The 18,455-nt window shown below is 35.0% G+C and overlaps 1 protein-coding gene across 2 annotated transcripts in view; it reads right to left on the bottom strand.

Moving 5' to 3' along the window:
* Positions 1–17,826, bottom strand: part of UFL1 (UFM1 specific ligase 1) — a 35,303-nt gene extending 17,477 nt beyond the window's left edge. For both annotated transcript variants that reach the window (XM_045843865.1, XM_045843864.1), the window contains exons 1-10: positions 17,679–17,826; positions 16,445–16,590; positions 15,357–15,385; positions 14,592–14,689; positions 13,952–14,066; positions 11,534–11,664; positions 5,052–5,110; positions 3,008–3,154; positions 1,589–1,764; positions 269–448 (exon numbers count right to left, since the gene is read on the bottom strand). In XM_045843865.1, coding sequence (XP_045699821.1) covers positions 269–448; positions 1,589–1,764; positions 3,008–3,154; positions 5,052–5,110; positions 11,534–11,664; positions 13,952–14,066; positions 14,592–14,689; positions 15,357–15,385; positions 16,445–16,590; positions 17,679–17,755 — 1,158 coding nt within the window. In that variant the 5' untranslated portion in view covers positions 17,756–17,826. The remainder of the gene's footprint in view (positions 1–268; positions 449–1,588; positions 1,765–3,007; positions 3,155–5,051; positions 5,111–11,533; positions 11,665–13,951; positions 14,067–14,591; positions 14,690–15,356; positions 15,386–16,444; positions 16,591–17,678) is intronic.
* Positions 17,827–18,455: the final 629 nt, after the last annotated feature.

Here is an 18,455-nt window from a genome sequence, read left to right as displayed (position 1 = left end):
TCATATAACTTAAATGTGAAGTGTATAATTTCATTTATATAATTTCAATTCATAAAATCAGCTCCCTAAGTTCTAACTTATATCTTCTGATGGGAGTAAAGAAGGAGAAAAACAACTCCAGGAGAGGAAATAAAAAGGAATGGTACAGTATAGGAAAATGATGTATAAAACACGGTGTTTATTTCTGAATATGCAGCTTACCCCATTTTTTAAAGATACCAGATGAACATACTGTTAAGATTGCTAGGTGAAAAAAAATCTGGCATACCTTTTCAGCTTTTTGGTGCATCAGTTCACTGAAGAGTTCTGTACAGTCATTTATAAATTTTTCACTGACTACAACTGTGTCATTAAAGACTACAGCTGAAGGCTGTTTGCTGAATGCTCTCATCACTTGTTGAAGCAACATTGCAGCATCTTCAACTGATATAGAACTGGGTAGCAGAGGCTAGAATTACAAACAGATAAAAAATTGTAAATGCAATATATCACAGACAAACCACTTGCTATATATGTACTCTCCCTAGATGATCTCATTAGGTCCAATGGCCTTCAGAACCATCTATGTGCTGATAACTCCCAAATTACATTTCTTCTTTCATCATCATTCTGAGTTCTGGTCCCTAATCCTACAGCTTCCCTACCCTTCCGCTTCCTATGACTAATAGGCATCTGAAATTTACCAGGCCCAAACAACAGTGATCTGCAACTCTCTGTCCTACTCTCCCCCATCTCAGTTAACGGTTCCAAATCTGCAAGTCACACTCAGCTCCTCTCATACACTTCCAAACGATCCACCATCAAATCTAGATAACTTTACCTCCAAATATATATTTCTTTTTTAGCTCTTTTCAGTATCTGAAATTATCATTTTCATTAACTATTTACCCCCAATGAAAGCAGCCCTCCCTGACAGCAGGACCCTTATCTGGACACCACACTGCCATCTAGTAAAATGGTGCCTGGCACACAGAAGGCACTTAACTTGTTCAGTGAATAAATACACACTTATATCTGTAATCTCCAGGAACTCATATATCCAAAACAAGCAATGTTCTACTATATAAAGAGTCTGGGCCCAAACTAGTAAATAATGAATTGGCCTTTTGTTTCCTTTTCTTCACCTACACTTATCTTCTTGGCATAATAAAGGCAGGTCAACGCGCAATGCTGTAAAAAGGCTATCAGTGCTAAAGCAGCTTGTATTAGCTTATTAGCAGAGATTAATGGATAAGGAATAGACAAGAAGCCTGATGTCATCAGCAAAGTTGTAAATGCTTGGATAAGATTGTGAGAAGTCTCACCAGTTTGTGTGGCAGGACTTACACGAGTGCTACAGTGTTTGCTTGTTTGAGATTTATAGAATCCTGGTTGTTGTCTATCCATATAAAGGGTCACCTAACTTCAAAGCTAGAAAATCTTTAAGCGTAAAATGATTAATATTATTTTTCTTGAAACAATGACTGCCAGAATTTGGCTCTGAAGCCAAGACCTTTATGTATCCTAATTCTTAAATTGGCATATACTGGTGAAATATCAGTTGCCACTGGTTTAAATAAAAATTAAGGAGAAAAAGAATAAAACATACTGCAATATCAACCCATGTTCCAGAGCTGATGGCTTCCTCTACTGAGGCTTCCACCTGATCCACGAGTCCTTGACCAACACAAGCTGCTTTCAAAAACAAGAGTTGTGCATTCTTGTATCTTTTCTTTATGTAGCTTACAGCATCTGGGATTCCAAGTCTGGACAAAGCATCAAATTCTAGAAATACATCACAAGGTCGGAAGAGAGTTGTCAATGTTCAGTTTTTAGAAATCTTAGAAAAAGTTAAATTCTGCCAAACTCTATTCTTTGTGGATGCATTATATTCTAGTATCTTTTATCTTTTTTAAGAATAAAGCATAGATATGTACCACAATGTATTCCCTACTTATATTACCTTCCCAAATTTTTATTACTAAACACGTTTGTAGAAAAATGGGTTCAAGTACTTCCTTAATCCCAGCTGCTTTACTCCCTCTCTAGTTGAGAGGTCAAAGGGAAACATGAGAACTACAGAGAAACAGAAGTAGGAAGGGTAGACGAAGGAGAATGAATGATTTAAACCAAGAAAAAAACACTGGAATTTAGTTTGCTTATTACAGTTAAATAGAGCAATTGAATTTATTTTTCAAATGTTTCATCAAGACAACTTATGACAAAGTAATTCTTCAGTTTAATTTAAACTAGTAAGAGATTTAGCATATAACACAAAAGTAAAAAATGATGACAAATTTACAACTATTAAAGTTATTGAAGATATCTACTGTCTTCTCTCCATCCCTAAGTAATCATGTTTAAGAAAACCAATTATAATGAATTTCTAATCCAAGTTCGTGGTTGAAAAAACTAGGAAGTACCTAAGGAAAGCCAAGAAAACATAAGCTACATCCCATATTCTAGCATGCATTTAAAGTATCTGAACACTAATGACTCACAGGTTTATAACTGAGAAAGCAACTGATGCCTACATGGTTTGACTGGGTTATAAAATTAAAGTAAGTGAGATATATATATATTTATTTGCTAACTGCTTTAATGACTAAATTCAATCAATCTACATTATTGAAATGACAGAGCCTCAGAAACCAAATTTAGAATAACTTCAATGTTTCTGAAATATTGTATAACTAATAAAAACAAACACTATAAAGTTGATAGCCATTAAAATACTCCTAAAATATTATACCTGAAGAACTGGGCAACTTCATAAAATATAAGTGTAATTACTTTTTATGCATTAAAAATTACTTGAAGTTGTATATCTCTGGAAGGTTGGTAACAAGTAATGCCAGATTTTGGACTTTTTATAACAGTTCAATAACTATGGAATTAAACTCAGTTTCAAAGACCCACAAAAACCTACAGTGTGACTACTTTTACACACAAAGAGAACTGTTATAAATCTTTCTAAGAACGTGGTTAGTATTAGAAAAAGTTTTAGTGTCTTAGGAAAAAAAGTTACCTAGATAGCCATTCTGCCTGAAAAAGGAATCCACCCAAGTACTTTGTGTTTTGGAATAGATGTCAGGCACAAACACCGCCTTATCTTGTCTCCCACCAACCACAGTGCCTCGTAAGCGTCCACTATTAACAAGTTCCTCAAGGACAGCTTAAAACAAAACCAAACAAATAGAAATAAATCAGAGCAGGTAATACATCTCAACAAACCCCAAACTTTACTATTTTACAATTTAGTTATTCTTAACCTTTAAAAATGCAATTTAAAGTTCAAATTGCAAAAATGAAAACATATTTTAGACAAAACTTTTCTGCCATTTATGAGAATACTCAGGTCATAAATTCAGACAATTTTGGCAACTAGCTAAAGATGCTCAACTTGTAAAACCTACTTAATAACACTGAATTTTTACTTTGAGTAATTTTGGGGGAAAAAAACATGCCATTATTTAATCTCATGTTTTGTTTAAAAGGAGATGATTAAATACTTTGAGAACAGATGTTACCATATTTAGAAAATCAACATACCTAGATCATATTAGAATCAACAATGTGAAATAAAGCCATGAAAATTTTTATAAGTTATTATACTTCCACTATTTAAACTGGAGCAATACATTTGAATGTTACCTATAAAAAGAAGCATAGTGCTGTGGTTCAGAGCATGGACCTGGATGCAGACAGCCTAAGTCCAAATCTTATCTCTGCACTTACTAACTGACAAACTTTGGACAAGTCATTTTATTTATGTTTTCATTTTCTCATCTGTGAAATGGGGATAATAATAATACCTATTTTATGGGGTAGTTGTATTCAAGTAAAATGCTTGGAACTGTAGCTGGCATATCATAAGCACTCGATAAATAAATGTTAACTAAATATCACTACCACCACCATCACCACCACCACCACCAACAGCAACAGACTCAAGCCAGTCCAAGAACTGGATAGTGCTATGATCAACACCATATTTACACTTTTTACTTAAACAATAACATTTAACTAAATATCAAAATCCCCTAAAAAAAAGACAAAGTTGACAGGAGGAAATTATTTCTAAGTGCATTATTAGCAAGCACATTCAAAGGTGTTTGGCACAAATAAGGTCTATGAAAATTAGCCTTTAATGGAAATAAAAATCAGTTTACATATGAATTCAGAATTTCAATACTGAGTAAATTAGAATTCATCAGAAAAGTCTACATTTCTTAATAAACTGCAACACATAATTTTAAATGCTAAATTCAAACCAAAGTTATCAAGTTACTGGTAATTACTTGAAGAACTTTATATTATAATGAAGTCCCACCAACCTTCATTTATGTAGATTCCAAAATATGTCACATTTTAATTTTAAATACATCTTAAAGAATTTAAATTTAATTCCATATTCTGAAAAACAGTGAATAAAAATAATTTTTTGTTCCATACTTGAATTTTTCCCATTCTTTATTTTAATTCTTATATTTGCAGAGATATAAGTCAAAAGATCAAGTTGTTGCTTTTGAAAATTATTACATCAAAGCTTTAAAATAACCCTCAAACCCTCAAAAAGCTTCATAAACAGACATACAAAATAGGTAATGAGCCAAGATTATTTTGGAGATATTGTATTATTCTGTTTAAATGCTAAGAATATATTTTTATTGGTATAAAATCTTTGTAAAATTTTTTTAGATAAACACTATTTACTTTGTTTTAGAAAATGTAGTAAAAATCTGTAAGAAACAAACTAAAAATTATTCTTAGTACTACAATTATAAATTTCTCTCTATATATGTATACGCCTAACAGAGTATTTATATACAAACACACATACACAGTGTTTTTTTTTCTTTGTACTCCCTTTATGGCAGCCAACAATAAATAATTTGGTGGGTATAACAGAAACATATGTAAAAATTAGTATTGAGAAATTTTTCAACCAGAAATATTCTGATTACATAAGTGTAAAGATTAAAAGAGGTAAAAACATTAAAATTAGTACATTTTATATTAATAGTCTGTTCAGCCTCTAATTAGGTGATATAAATATAAATAAAACTCACAGTAAAGAAGCTGCTCCTGAAATCCATATTTTGATATCAAAGAATTCAAAGCTGTAGGCCTTTTATGGAAAAAAAACACCAAAATTCTTACTTGTTATAGTTATACATATTTATGAATTAAAAAATAACTGGAATTAGTTTATAAAAATATCAATTAACATACAATAAATAAATGAAGGCAAAAACTGCATTACATTGTACATCCTTAATGAGAATTATGCTACTAAAATAGCTGATCAATAGATCTTTCTTCCTAATCTGGGATCAATTTACTTTCCACTAAAGTCTTTATCTCAGATTTAGTGATACCTAACTCTGCCTTGCCCTTTATTGCATGTTTGTTTTTCTTTATTCTTTCTGTCTGGGATGCTCTCTCCCTACCTGGAAATAGTCAAGTCAATGTTATATGATTCTATTTCTGAAGAAAAATGAGCCCACAGATGTACTGGAAGAAGTCTTAAATGATACAATCTCAGATGAGGTGGATGACTGAGAGGGATCAACTTAAAATGCTCTTTTCTTGCTAATCGCTATTTTCTGTAACGACTATGCAATTTTTTTTTTAATTTAGTTTCTTTTTTTTTTTTTAAGATTTTATTCATTTTTAGAGAGGGAAGGGAGGGAGATAGAGAGAGAGAGAGAAACATCAATGTGCGGTTGCTGGGGGTTATGGCCTGCAACCCAGGAATGTACCCTGGCTGGGAATCGAACCTGGGACACTTTGGTTCCCAGCCCGCGCTCAATCCACTGAGCTACGCCAGCCAGGGCTTGACTATGCAATTTTTTAAAAAAGCTTTACTGTTAATATACTTCTACAAATCAATGATCTTAATAAATTCACAGTTGAGCAATCATTACTGCAATCCTGTTTTAGCACATTTCCATTATCCCAAAATTTTAAATTAATGTTTTCATTTAATTACTGCTGGGACCCCTAGACCTAGAGCAGGGGGCCCCAACCTCTGGGCTGCAGACTGATACTGGTCTGGGCCTGTTAGGAACCAGGCCACACAGCACAAGATGAACTTGAACATAATGCGCTTGAGTCATTCAGAAAATATCCCCCCATTCCCCATCTGTGGAAAAATTGCCTTCCATGAAACAGGTGCCTGATGCCAAACAGGTTGTGGACTGTTGACCTAGAAAACCACTGTTTTTCTGCCTCTATAAATTTGTATTTCTAAAAATTTCATGTAAATGAAATCAACATGTGATCTTTTATGTCTTGCTTCTTTCACTTCGCATGTTTTTACGACTCATGATTGAGTATGAACCAGTATTTTCCCCTTTTTAATCACTGAACGGCAAGCATTCCATTGTACGGACATACCACATTTTGCTTATCCACAGATTAGTCGATAAACATTTGACTGTTTCTAGTTTGAGGCTATCATAAATAATGCTTCTACGAAAATTTGTGTTCATGTTCTTGTGTGGATGCACATTTTCATTTATTTTAGGGAGATCATGGGAGTGCTTTTATTTTATAATAGTTATCATTTTCTAAGTAAGGAAACTATAAAAAATAGTTCTAGACTTCTTCTGACCTTAATTTTTCCCTATTCATTTTAAGCCAATTATGCCTGTTTTCTGGTATAAGTATAGTTTATTTTTATTTTTATGTATATAAATAAGAGACTTTTAAGTTAATTCAACTATTCCATCCTCTATTGTTGATTATTTAAGATGATATAAATTTCTCTATGACAAACTTGGGAGAGCAGTAACAGCTGTCTAGGTATAAATTGGTATGTATTCAAAACACCTGTGTCTGGGAATTTTTGTCTAAATTATTATATTTTAGTCAAATATAGCCAAATTCTTGTATGAATCAATTTGTTTTGCATTGAATTTTTACCCAAATTTTTCAGCTAAACTATCTAGAGCTCCCAAGTCAATTAGGTCCAATTAGGTACACTGCTCTCTCTTCTGTCCATCTTCTAATGATTACAGCCTTCTTGTTTGTGTGTGTGTGTGTGTGTGTGTGTGTACATTCTGTCCCCTTCTATCTCTACACATTCCTACAAAACTGTAGGGGGCTCCTTGAAGAACTTTATCTTAGAATTTCTGGGTGTATAATTTAATGTGGGTGTTCAATAAATGCTTAATTGAACTGCACAAAATCTCTTTTTTTATACAATGAAATGTAGCTGCTTGAGGACTGCATGAGTGAGCTGGAAGACAAGGTAGAAATACCCAGGCAGAGTAACAAAACAAAGAAAGACTCAAAAAGTACGAGGATAGTTTAAGCACAGAGGTGTCCAACCTGTAGCTCATGGGCCACATGCAGCCCAGGATGGCTGTGAATGTGACCCAACACAAAATCATACATTTATTTAAAACATATTATGAGATTTCTTTTTTTGTGATTATGTATTGTGATGTATTTACTGTATGTCCCAAGGCAACTCTTCTTCCAATGTGGTGCAGAGATGCCAAAAGGCTGCACACCCCTTGTAAGGGAACTTAAGGACAACATGAAATATAACAACATTCACATCATAGAAATATCACAAAGAGAAGAAAAGGAGCAAGGGATAGAAAACCTGTTTGAAAAAATAATGACAGAAAACGTCCTTAACTTGGTGAGATGAAAAGTTACGCAAATTCAGGAGGCACAGACGGTCCCAATCAAGAACCCAAAGAAGCCCACTCCAAGACACATCATAATTAAAATGTTGAGGAAGAAAAGACAGGGAAGGGACTAGTTAAGGTACATATATAAAGGACTCATGGGCATGGACAATGGGGTGGGGATTGACTGTGGGAGTGGGGGGGCAGGAAGGGTAGAGCAACAGGGAAAAAAGCAGGATGACTGTAATTGAACAATACAAAGTTAATTAATTAATTAAAAAAGAAATGTAGCTGCTCAATTTTTAATTTAATTTGAAAAACAGTGTAGTTTAGTTTACCTATATATATATCTTACTCTTCTCACTAATTACTTTCTGCTCTCCTTTCTGGCTACTGAGAACAACAATAAATATAAATCCTTTTTTAATCAAAGATGCAGGCATTTTCTTTGAAGGTAGACCAAAAATGTGGGGTGGTTCTTTATATTTAAGAGGCAAATATGAAGGTACAGTGCATTAAATGGAGCTATTTTAAAGCCACACAGCCTAGCAACCTCTTTCAAGGCTTAGAATTTGTTTTACCCTCATGGTTTGATAATACCTCTCCCTAGAGAAACTCAAGGGTGCTCTGAAGCATAAAAATACAGGGTGGGCAAAAGTAGGTTTACAATTGTTCATATGGAAAAAGACATGTAGGTTATCATTATTATAATCGCTTTATTAACTGTTTCACACATTCACAACTGTTAACCTACTTTTACCACCCCTGTATTATTTGCTGCATCTGATAACTACACTCACCACAATAGTCAAAAAATTGTCAATAGGAAAAATAATTTTTATTTTTTGACTAAAAACAGATGCATAGAGTACAAAAAATTACAAAAGTTAGTCTACATCCATTCCTAGCACTCAGCCACTCAGTTCTTCTCCCAGAAACAACTACAATGACCAGTTTCTTGAGTTAGGATGCTGATCTGCTACAAATTACAAGGGACTATGTGGAGTAAGGAAGGTCTCCCCACAGGGAAGAGAGCTGTAGCAGCAATGGGAGACCAGTTACATAAAAAGGAATGAACCAAAGTAAATATGTTAAAGAAAGTGAAAGCTAGGCTCCTCACAGCCAGAGAAGGGAGTTACAGATATGAAAAAGGAGAAAACTACAACAAAACTTCAGTGTTGCAAGGGAAGCAGAGGTCTGAGTGTGAACTCACGGTTTTTAATAAACACAGATAAGGATACAGAAATACACATATATAGAGAGAGTAGGGTATATACATGTGTGTATGTGTATTCTTTAGTTTTATCTGCTGAGAGGGCTTGGAAGCAGTGATAATCAAATAGTGATAAGCAGTCCAATATCCAGATCTTGGTTTCTAAATACTATGTACTACCAAAAGGAACTAAGACTCCCTGAGAAAATGGCTGAATTCAGGGCTGGGACAGGGAAAGATTATACTGAGCCTGAAACTTCTTGTGTGATAAAGAAAAGAAGTACTTCAAGAATGATGGGGAAATGTCAGACAGAAGTACACAGAAAGCAGCCTGAAGGGCCTTCCAGTAGCTTAACCGGAGCCAATCTGAAATACTAAATACTAATGATAATAACCAGCTATAATCCAATGAATAAAATGGGATCCATTCAGTCCATACTGATTCAAATAAATGAATAAACTGAAAGTTTGTTGGAACACAGGATAATTTACACAATCTAAAACTGCCCTTCGCACACTTGATTAAAAAGAAAAATCAAGTATCATTAGGAGAAGCCCAGCAGATATCTCCTTATTAAGAAGTTATCATGCACATCATCACTAACTGGAAAAAAAACTAAAGTGTATGCCACCTGATAGCACTGAATAAACAAGAACACAGAATCTGTATTATTCCTGCCAAATATGCACAACCTGAATACCAGCATGAAAAAACAGTAGACGAGCAAGATTGAACATTCCACAAAATGACTAGCACATGATCTTCCAAAGTGTCAAGGTCACAAAAGTCAAGGAAAGACAAAGTAAGTGTTGCAGGTTGAAGGTGAATAAGGAGACATTTTGATTAAATGAAATATGTGATCCTTTTTATAAAGGACATTACTGGAATAATTAGTAAAACATGAATGGGATCCAAGGACTGGATGGTAGTAATACATCAATGTCAATTTTGTGGATTTGATGTTTGTATTACAGTTACATAGCACAACACCCTTGTTTGTAGGACACACAGACTGAAGTATCTGTGGGGATGGGACATCATAACAGCAACTTCCTTTCAAATGGCACAGAAAGATAAAGGTTCTCCTGCAACTTTTTTGTGAGGTATTAATAAAAAAAGATGAAAATTGTTGGATTGCAAGTTCACCCTTCTAACCTGTTAGTCTTTTATATCACAGTGCTTTGCACATATTAGGTTTTTAATAAATGTTTTTTATTTGCTGAATGACAAAAAGAAATGACTGTGGCTGCTGTGTAAAAAATGTCTGGAATGTATTAAACATAGAAAGGATAGTTAAACATAGTTAAAATCCTACTAAAACAGTCCAGGGGAAAAAAATAAAGTGGTGGGAACAAGGATGTCAAATAAAGATTACATATTTAGAATACAGAATTCAAAAGACTTTGTGTTCTGGAAAGGGAGGTAAGAGAGAGAATGTTATAGAGGATGACTCCTAGGTTTCTGGCAAAACCAACCAAATGGTAACATATGCTGGTAATGGAAACACAAGTGAAAGAATTGATTCGGTGGGAGGGGGAGTGGGACAGCTCAGGAATAGTGAGTTATTTTAAATGTGTTGAATTTGAGGCACTTGTAAAACATTTCAACAGAGATGCTGTGTGGGTAGTATCAGTCTGGAATTTAAAAGATGGTGAAATCACGTAGGAGACAGTACAGGACTGAAAAGATGGCCTAAAACAAAACTTTAAAGGCTAGGGAAAAGAGGAAGAACTAGAGAAGATGACTTAGAAGGTATAGCCAAAAATGGTAAAAAGGAACTAGTAAAGTGGGGTGTTTAAAAAAGGGGGTGGGGATGAGAACATTTCAAGAAGGAAGACATAACTGGAGTTAAACATTGCTGCAAAGTCAAGTAAAACAAGGACAGAGTGATACTGACAGCACTGCTCCTTAGGTGACAGAAGCAAGGCGGGTGAGTTGAGAGTGACAGAAGGTAAGAGAACTGAGACAGCAAATGTAGACATCAACTCTTGAGAAGGTCCACTTTAAGAAACAAGACAGTAAATGTAGAGGAATATGGGGTTGAGAGGTTTTTTTGTTTTCAAATGGAGCAATCTGAACACATTTAAATGCTGGTGGGACTGAGATAAAGTTAATGACACAGGAGAGAGAAGATAATTGAGAATGTAGGTTTTCTTAAGTCCACACTGGAGTTTGACACATAGGCCCAAAACATTTCGAAAATTCTTATTTTAGAAATGTTGAAGTGATTTTCAAGGTAACATTGTTACTCACTAGAACTGCAGAATGTTGTTTAGTAATAAGAGTTTTAAAATCACCTAGCACCATCTAAGGCCCAAAGAAGTTCGCTGAATGACTTATCTGCTCAAGGTCATATTGTTACTGTTTGTAGAGCTGTGACCCAAAGACTTCTGGCTTTAACTTGCCTTTTCCATGACCCCAGAGTGATTTTACATGCTGATCTGGGCATTCTGCAGAAGTGCATCTGGGGCCATGTGAGTGGTGAGGATTGGGAGAAGAGGACGTGGGTTAGAGAAAGTTCAGCACCTACATTCTAGGGCTCTGGAAACCCCAATCCCATTTCACAGACATTCCCCTTTTTATCTGTTTAATAAACTGGGGTCCTGAATGAGATTTAGCTTAAAATAAAAGCTGCTAGGAAAAAATAATACACACCATGATCAAAGGAATGTACAGACTTTAAAACATGCTTACCGGGTAATAGCACTGAACAGTCCGCGGATACGTGCTTTATGTCGAGCTACAAAAGCTTCAGTAAATATTACTCCTCTGTTATCAAGATCAATGTGTCCATTTATAATTCTGCCTAGTCGCTGAGTTAGTGCCTGGGAGTAAACATTCAAAATTTTATAAATTTGAAAGAAAAAATTACATATGTATTTGTATAGTTGTACTAAAGTCATGCTGCATGTTGATGTATTAACCATATAATCGAGAAACTTCAACAAGCATAAATAAGATATATAAACCAAAATCAACATTTATGATCTAGGAAATATCATAGTCTCACAGCAGAGCCAAGCACTGAATGAGTCAAATAGCTGATACAGTAAAGGGCTTAGCTACCCGCTAATAGAGCTATTTCTAATGTGAAATAAAAATGATTGGTTAACCACTTTTCCTGATATAGGCAATCTGAAACATACAGACAGCTAAGACATACATGTGAGTCTCAGAGAAGACCCTCTCTGCAGCTTCTAATACTAACAGAGAGAAATAAATATTCCAAGATTTTGCAACCTAGGGAACCTGAAAAATTATCTTCTTTGATGAAAATATTAACAACTTATCTGTGCCCAGAAATCTACACTGGTAGAAAACCTGATTTCTTAGTAACCTCAGGAGTGTATTTCTGCATAGGTATAGTATAACTGAAGTCAGGGACATCTGAATTAAGTCTGGACATATTTCACATCCCAGCATAAGTTAAATCTAAATCTACTCAAGTCAGCCTAGTTGATACTTTTATGGTATAGAAAAATGCTTTTCAAACAATTTTTAATAAGTTTCTATAATATTGCTTGTGCTATTCAGAAAAATTAGAACTAAAAACATTAAGAAACCATATTCATTTTTAAAATGTATCAGCAGCACAGTTTTATTTAAAAATCATTTAGATAAATTTTGATATTTTTAAGAAGAGTTTAAAAAAAATTTTTTTTGATATTCTGTAATTAACATGTATTTTTTTCATTCAAAATAGACTTAGACCCCTGAAATACTACGTAAAATACATCTATACCTTAAATGGTATTTTATTTTATTTTTAAAGATTTCATGTATTTATTTCAGACAGAGGGGAAAAGAGGGAGAAAGAGAGAGAAAAACATTGATATGGGAGACATACACTGGGGACCTGGCCTGCAACCCAGGCCTGTGCCCTGACTGGGAATTCCAACAGGCGACCTTTCAGTTTGCAGCCAACACTCAATCCAACTGAGCCACAACAGCCAGGGCATCATAAATATGGTATTTTAGATACAATGAGGAGAAATCACTCTCTTGAAATGGGTAAATATGTTGGTGGTATAAATTAATTCCATGTAACTATGGTTAGGTACATTTTTATAAATTTTTCTTAAAGTGATATATACCTATATAAAGAAATTTGGCTTTCCCCTTATTTATTCCAGTAAGTACAAAACAGAACCATCGTTTATTGAGTGCCTCCATTGTGCCAGACATTTCACTAGGTATACTACGCATATAACCCCGCTGCAGTCTATGAGAAAAGGCAATTATACCCATTTTACAGATTGTAAGTTGAATCACAAAACAGATGAAATAATTTTTCTAACATTGAACAATTAAGCAGTGGCACAGACAATTCAAATAAAGGTCTAAAAGCCTGTGCACTTTCCACTGTATTAAATGGACTTTGATAATTCTAAAATGTCAAACTATCTTTAGAAAGAATAAAGAAAATGAACAAACATGGAAATAGCCTCTATTTTCGGGTAACACAGCCATTACAGTGTAAATCGAGTATTGACACAAGTAAATCGAGTACTGACCTAAAAATAAAAGATTACTAGAGATTCCTTGATTCTCCTTCCGATCACATTGACAGTTTGGAGGAGGAGAAAAGATGACATCAAAAGACGGTGTTACTGACATTTTGGGCAATGAAAATACTTTGTTGTGGGGATGTCCTGTACACTACAGGATAGTTAACAGCATCCCTGAACTTTTCCCAACAAATGCTAGCATTACCCCCTCTAAATTATAATCTTCATCAGTTATTTCTTAAAATACAACTGGGCAATCAGAACTATAGATATGTTGATTAAAGTTTCTGTACAGCTGATATCAGAATCATTAAATAAACCTATGCACTTATGACATTCTTGCTACTACATCAAAGCAGGGCTACAACTTGGCCTATTAATTATTTTTTCAGTATCACTGGGCCCAGGAAGATTAAAATCATTTCTAAACAGTCTCATCAGAGCCACCAATGTATAAGAAGTACACCCAAGATAAGTTGCTACAACAGTCAAACCCTTGCAAAACGTCATTTAATGGCAAGAAAGCCTAGTTCCTTCCACCCCATTAAGTCTTTTGTGTATTTTTTTCTGAAAAGACACATTTTACTGTTAGGAAGAAATATACCTGTGTCAGAAAGTTTCCAGGCAGATCATAGGTTTTACACAGTTCTGATATAGTTACTTGGCCACTTTCTTGCAATTTATCATTTACCTCTTCTGCTAACCGATCCAAATAGTTTCTGATAGTAAAAACAAACAAACAAAAACAACCAATTAACTTTACGTTTAGTTTATGTTGCACTGCACTAAGGTATGACCCAAAATTAATGAATAGGCTATATTTAGGTAAATGCTATTCATTACTCATATTCTGAAAATCTTTTTTTAATCAATGTAGCTAAATGTAAGGTTAATCAAATGATGACTGTTAGAACTTCTTTATGGACAATGGACATTCTGCAGTCATTTTCATTAATATTGTTGAACAAATTTACTTTCACACAGTTATGATCACATAAGAAAGATTATAAAAATTATGTTTTGTGTTATTTTAAGATAATAGGAAAAAAATCTAAGTTTATATTATTTCCAACTACTCCACACTACTAAGCACTTACTTTTTAAGTGCAATGATCCTTATACTGAAAATCAACATGATAAGAGTTCTAGACAAAATACCAAATTGGCCACAATTGTTCAAAATTTAAATATAAACACTATTAAAAAAAACTACACAAGAAAGTGCTCTTAAATATTTTACTTACTCATCTATCAACTGTCCCAACACTAGCTGAACATGTTTTTCTGATTTAATAATGTCACCAATTCTATTTTCAATATGAGTCAGATCCACATTAATTACCTGGAAAATAAATACAAATTCTGTAGTGACAAGTTCATATTGTTTCATATGTTCAAAATGATATATTTAGTACCTTTTTAAAAACTTACTCTCAGTTGGATTTCAAATTTATTTGAAATACTATAAAAAGTATTAGTCAAATAAAAAAGTAGAGGTTTATCGCTTATTTATTGTCACTTCTGACCAATTATACTTTCTAGGAAAGTTACATTTTCATATAACAGGCACCATTTTACAAAAGATTCACCAGTTTTTTGTATACAGTGTATCTTGGTGATGACATATGCACATAGAGTTTCTAAAATTATCTTCTATTTTTTAATATTTTCCTATTATTTCCACATACTAAAAACAAGTGAACATAAAGTTAGTGATTTTTCTCCCAAAATCATGTAGATCATGTAATTACATAAAATGACAAAATTTGAGTTTATTTAGTAAAGAATAAAGAATAAGCAATTCAACTAAGGAAGAACTTACTAAATTGATTCACCCTATCAGGACTTATTGAATTAATTTAGTGCATTAGCGAAAAATACAATTATTTCTTCACAAACATCATACAAAATCTCATACTTGTATTAGTGAATACTTACAACATTGAAAAAATTCATAGCATCAAAAAATTGACAAATCATAGGAAAAACGTTATTAATTAAAAATTTACCTGTTGCAGATCAACAATGTTTACTCGACCTTTAAAGAAAAGACATTCATTTATTTTAAATTATGTATAAGTACACACTAGCCAAAAAACTGTAAATTCTAACAGATCTGCATTTTAGACAGTCGAAGTCCTCCTTCTACAAAGGACATACAGCCACAGTAACAATCTTCAAATTCAAACCACTAGCTGCTTAAGTCTTCATGGCTAAAGGCCTAGGCAATTCTTTATTTTCAAAGTATCATTTGTCATATTAGGCCAATTATGAGCATCAAATTATATAGAAGTTGATCAGACCTATGGAGGCTATTTATCTCTCTTCACGATTTGTCTGCTGTGACCAAAGAGTTACTGACAACTAAATTTGGATGAATTATGTTTTCAATTATTTAAAATTGGTAGACACCCACCTAGTACAAATAGAAAATGTTAAGTACTCTAAATTACCGCTAATGTTTTATTAGCACTATGCAGGGAAATAAAGAAAGCAAACACCAAGGGTTTATCTGATAACAGTTAATGAAGAGTTGATTTCATAGTTGTTTCTATTTTAATCAGTGTTCAAATGAGCTCCGTAGTTTGTTCAAATTTTTAAAAGACAAAGGAAAACAAAAACTGTGTGTGTGTGCTTGTAACAGCATTTCATACAGTGTAACAGGTGTAGCATGGTATTGAATTGTTTCCTAATTTGCAACTACTTTAAGTTTAAAAAAGGGGCATGATAGCACAACTTTGCTTTTCAGCAACCTATAATCATATAAAATCTGTACCCTCTTCACAAATAGCACTCTAATAGCCAGCTAAGTACCTTCCTGAGTTACACAATAAATTCATGAACTGTGATGAGGAACAACTAATTAATTCACAGGCATATAACTAAAAATAATGCTATTTGTAAAATGACAGTATCTGACTTCATTTAAATTATATGATCATGTTGACCTGAACCAGTTAAAAATATTAAGGCTATTACCATATTGATACTTGAGACGGGTGTCTAAAAATCTCCAAGTAACTTATCATTCATGGTTTTAAGTTTTTTTTCCCTTCCAAAGAATCAGACACAAACAAACAAACAAAGAATTACTTACCACCTCGAATATGTAGCTCATCTCTCATTTCTTTACTAATCTGGGCTGGAGTAACATATTCCTTCCCATCAAGTGTATGAACTACTTCTAGCTGTTTCTGAGCAATCAATTTATTCACAATCTCAATGCAGTTCCGCTCTGACAACCTGAGGGAATCAGAAGCTTTAAAAATTCAGTTGATACATTTGGAGCATAATAAAATTAACAGACTATATGAAGAGGGACTTAAAAAAGTTTTAGTAGGGTCACTATGTTCCATATTACAAAATCTCTATCTTTTATGACTATAACAATACTACCTCAACGAGTTAAAAAAAACCACTTGGATCATGTACTTGAGTATAAAACATTTTATTACGGATTTCAAATTTGCTTTCTCCTAGGTCTGCTTCTAATGTTCAAATCTGAATAGAAAAGTGAGGACACATAATTTAGGTAGAAAAAAAACTCTGGCCTACTTTTATACAATTGGTCTGTAGGCAGATCTGGCCTAGGAAAACCAGAACGGCAATCGTTAGTTTACCCAAGCACTGAAGCACCTTATGTGCCTTAGTTTGCTTTGTGCTCCAAAATACAGCATTGTGGCATTAGGGTCTTCAGCCCCAGAACAAAAACATCGACGGCAAGAAATGGACCACGGTTTAACGACGATCCTATTAGCATATGTGTTGCTATAAAGCAGAGTTCGGGTGCTGTGGGCATATCCCCCTAAATTAGTGGCCTCGTAGGAAATGTCAGTGTCTAGAAGTCTAAAACTTACAGATGGGACCATGGGTCTGGCCTAGCACATCGGGTGAACAAAAGGCTAAATGTTTTCAGAATCAACACAGTATTTACAAAGTACTGCATTGGGGGGGATACCCTCTAGCGCTCATTTTAGGTCAGGAAGTGTACAAAACACAATGATGCCACAGTGATTTGATGACGGGTAAACAGGGATTAAAGGGACACTCAAAGCTCTTAAAGCACCAGCCTAGGCCCTCATGGGGGCGGAGAGCGCAAGCGCCAGATTGGGGTTTGGATGAGAGATTTAGGAGCATTGTCGGTTTCGGGTTTTCTAAGCAAGGACTATGCTTGGAACCCCAATGTCGGCTCCGGGAGAAGGGGTGAGGCGGGGGCGGTGACGGGCTGGAAAAGTCCGGAGTCAAAAGCCAGGGACCAACGGCCTCAAATCTTGGGAGTGGCCACCCAGGGGATATTTTGGACGCCACAGTGGAGAGGGAGGGTCGGGCACCTCTGAGTGGCCTCGGTGAACTGCGCCCGCTGGAAGTCAGCCGCCAACCGCCTGATCTCTTCCCAGGCATCCGCCATCACGGCCCTACCGGTCTAGCCGCGGCGAACAGCAGACACGTCAACCCTAAGGCTGCTGGAGCCGAGCGGGAACGGGCCGCGCGGAGGGACAAGACACTCCTCAGCCAGCGCAATTACCGAACGCGCGCTCTCAGCGTGGGCGGGACTGCTCCGTTGAGCCGCAGCCCCGCCCATCCGGCGCAGGAGGAGTGTCCTTCGGGTTATCCGCCTGGCACCGTTTGCAGGGAGTCAGGCCTCGACGTCTCTGCATGACCGCGGTTAGGATGCGGGAGGGGCCTTAGTAATAAAGTATTACTTTAGTCTGTGTTTGCATTATTCCCAATATTCCCGCTCAGTGATAATCAAATTAACCACTTTTTCTTCTGCCTCTACTTGCTTTTTGGGGGGAAGGGGGAAGGGAGATGTGACTGTACCTATATAATAATTAGCGTACCCTCTACAGGGAATCATATTTAATTTTTACATGGGCTCGGAGAAGATATTTTTTTGAGACAGGTGGGAGACACTACTGAAGGTAATTACTTCGTTTGCACAAGTGTGACTAATTAGGATACCATAAAGACTGGGAATTGCTTTCCTGTATTCTGGAGCCTTTCCTATTTCTCTTATGGAATGAAACCCATCAAGTAATAAAGAAATATAATCATAAGGTAATAATGTGTAATGGCACATATGGCAATGTGTATATTGCAGTGTATAT

Source organism: Phyllostomus hastatus, unplaced genomic scaffold (genome assembly GCF_019186645.2).
Source record: "Phyllostomus hastatus isolate PE091 unplaced genomic scaffold, TTU_PhHast_1.1 phas_contig_40, whole genome shotgun sequence".
Classification (NCBI taxonomy): domain Eukaryota; kingdom Metazoa; phylum Chordata; class Mammalia; order Chiroptera; family Phyllostomidae; genus Phyllostomus; species Phyllostomus hastatus.
The sequence above is the reverse complement of the archived record's forward strand: the minus strand, read 5'-3'. Positions and strand labels throughout refer to the sequence as shown.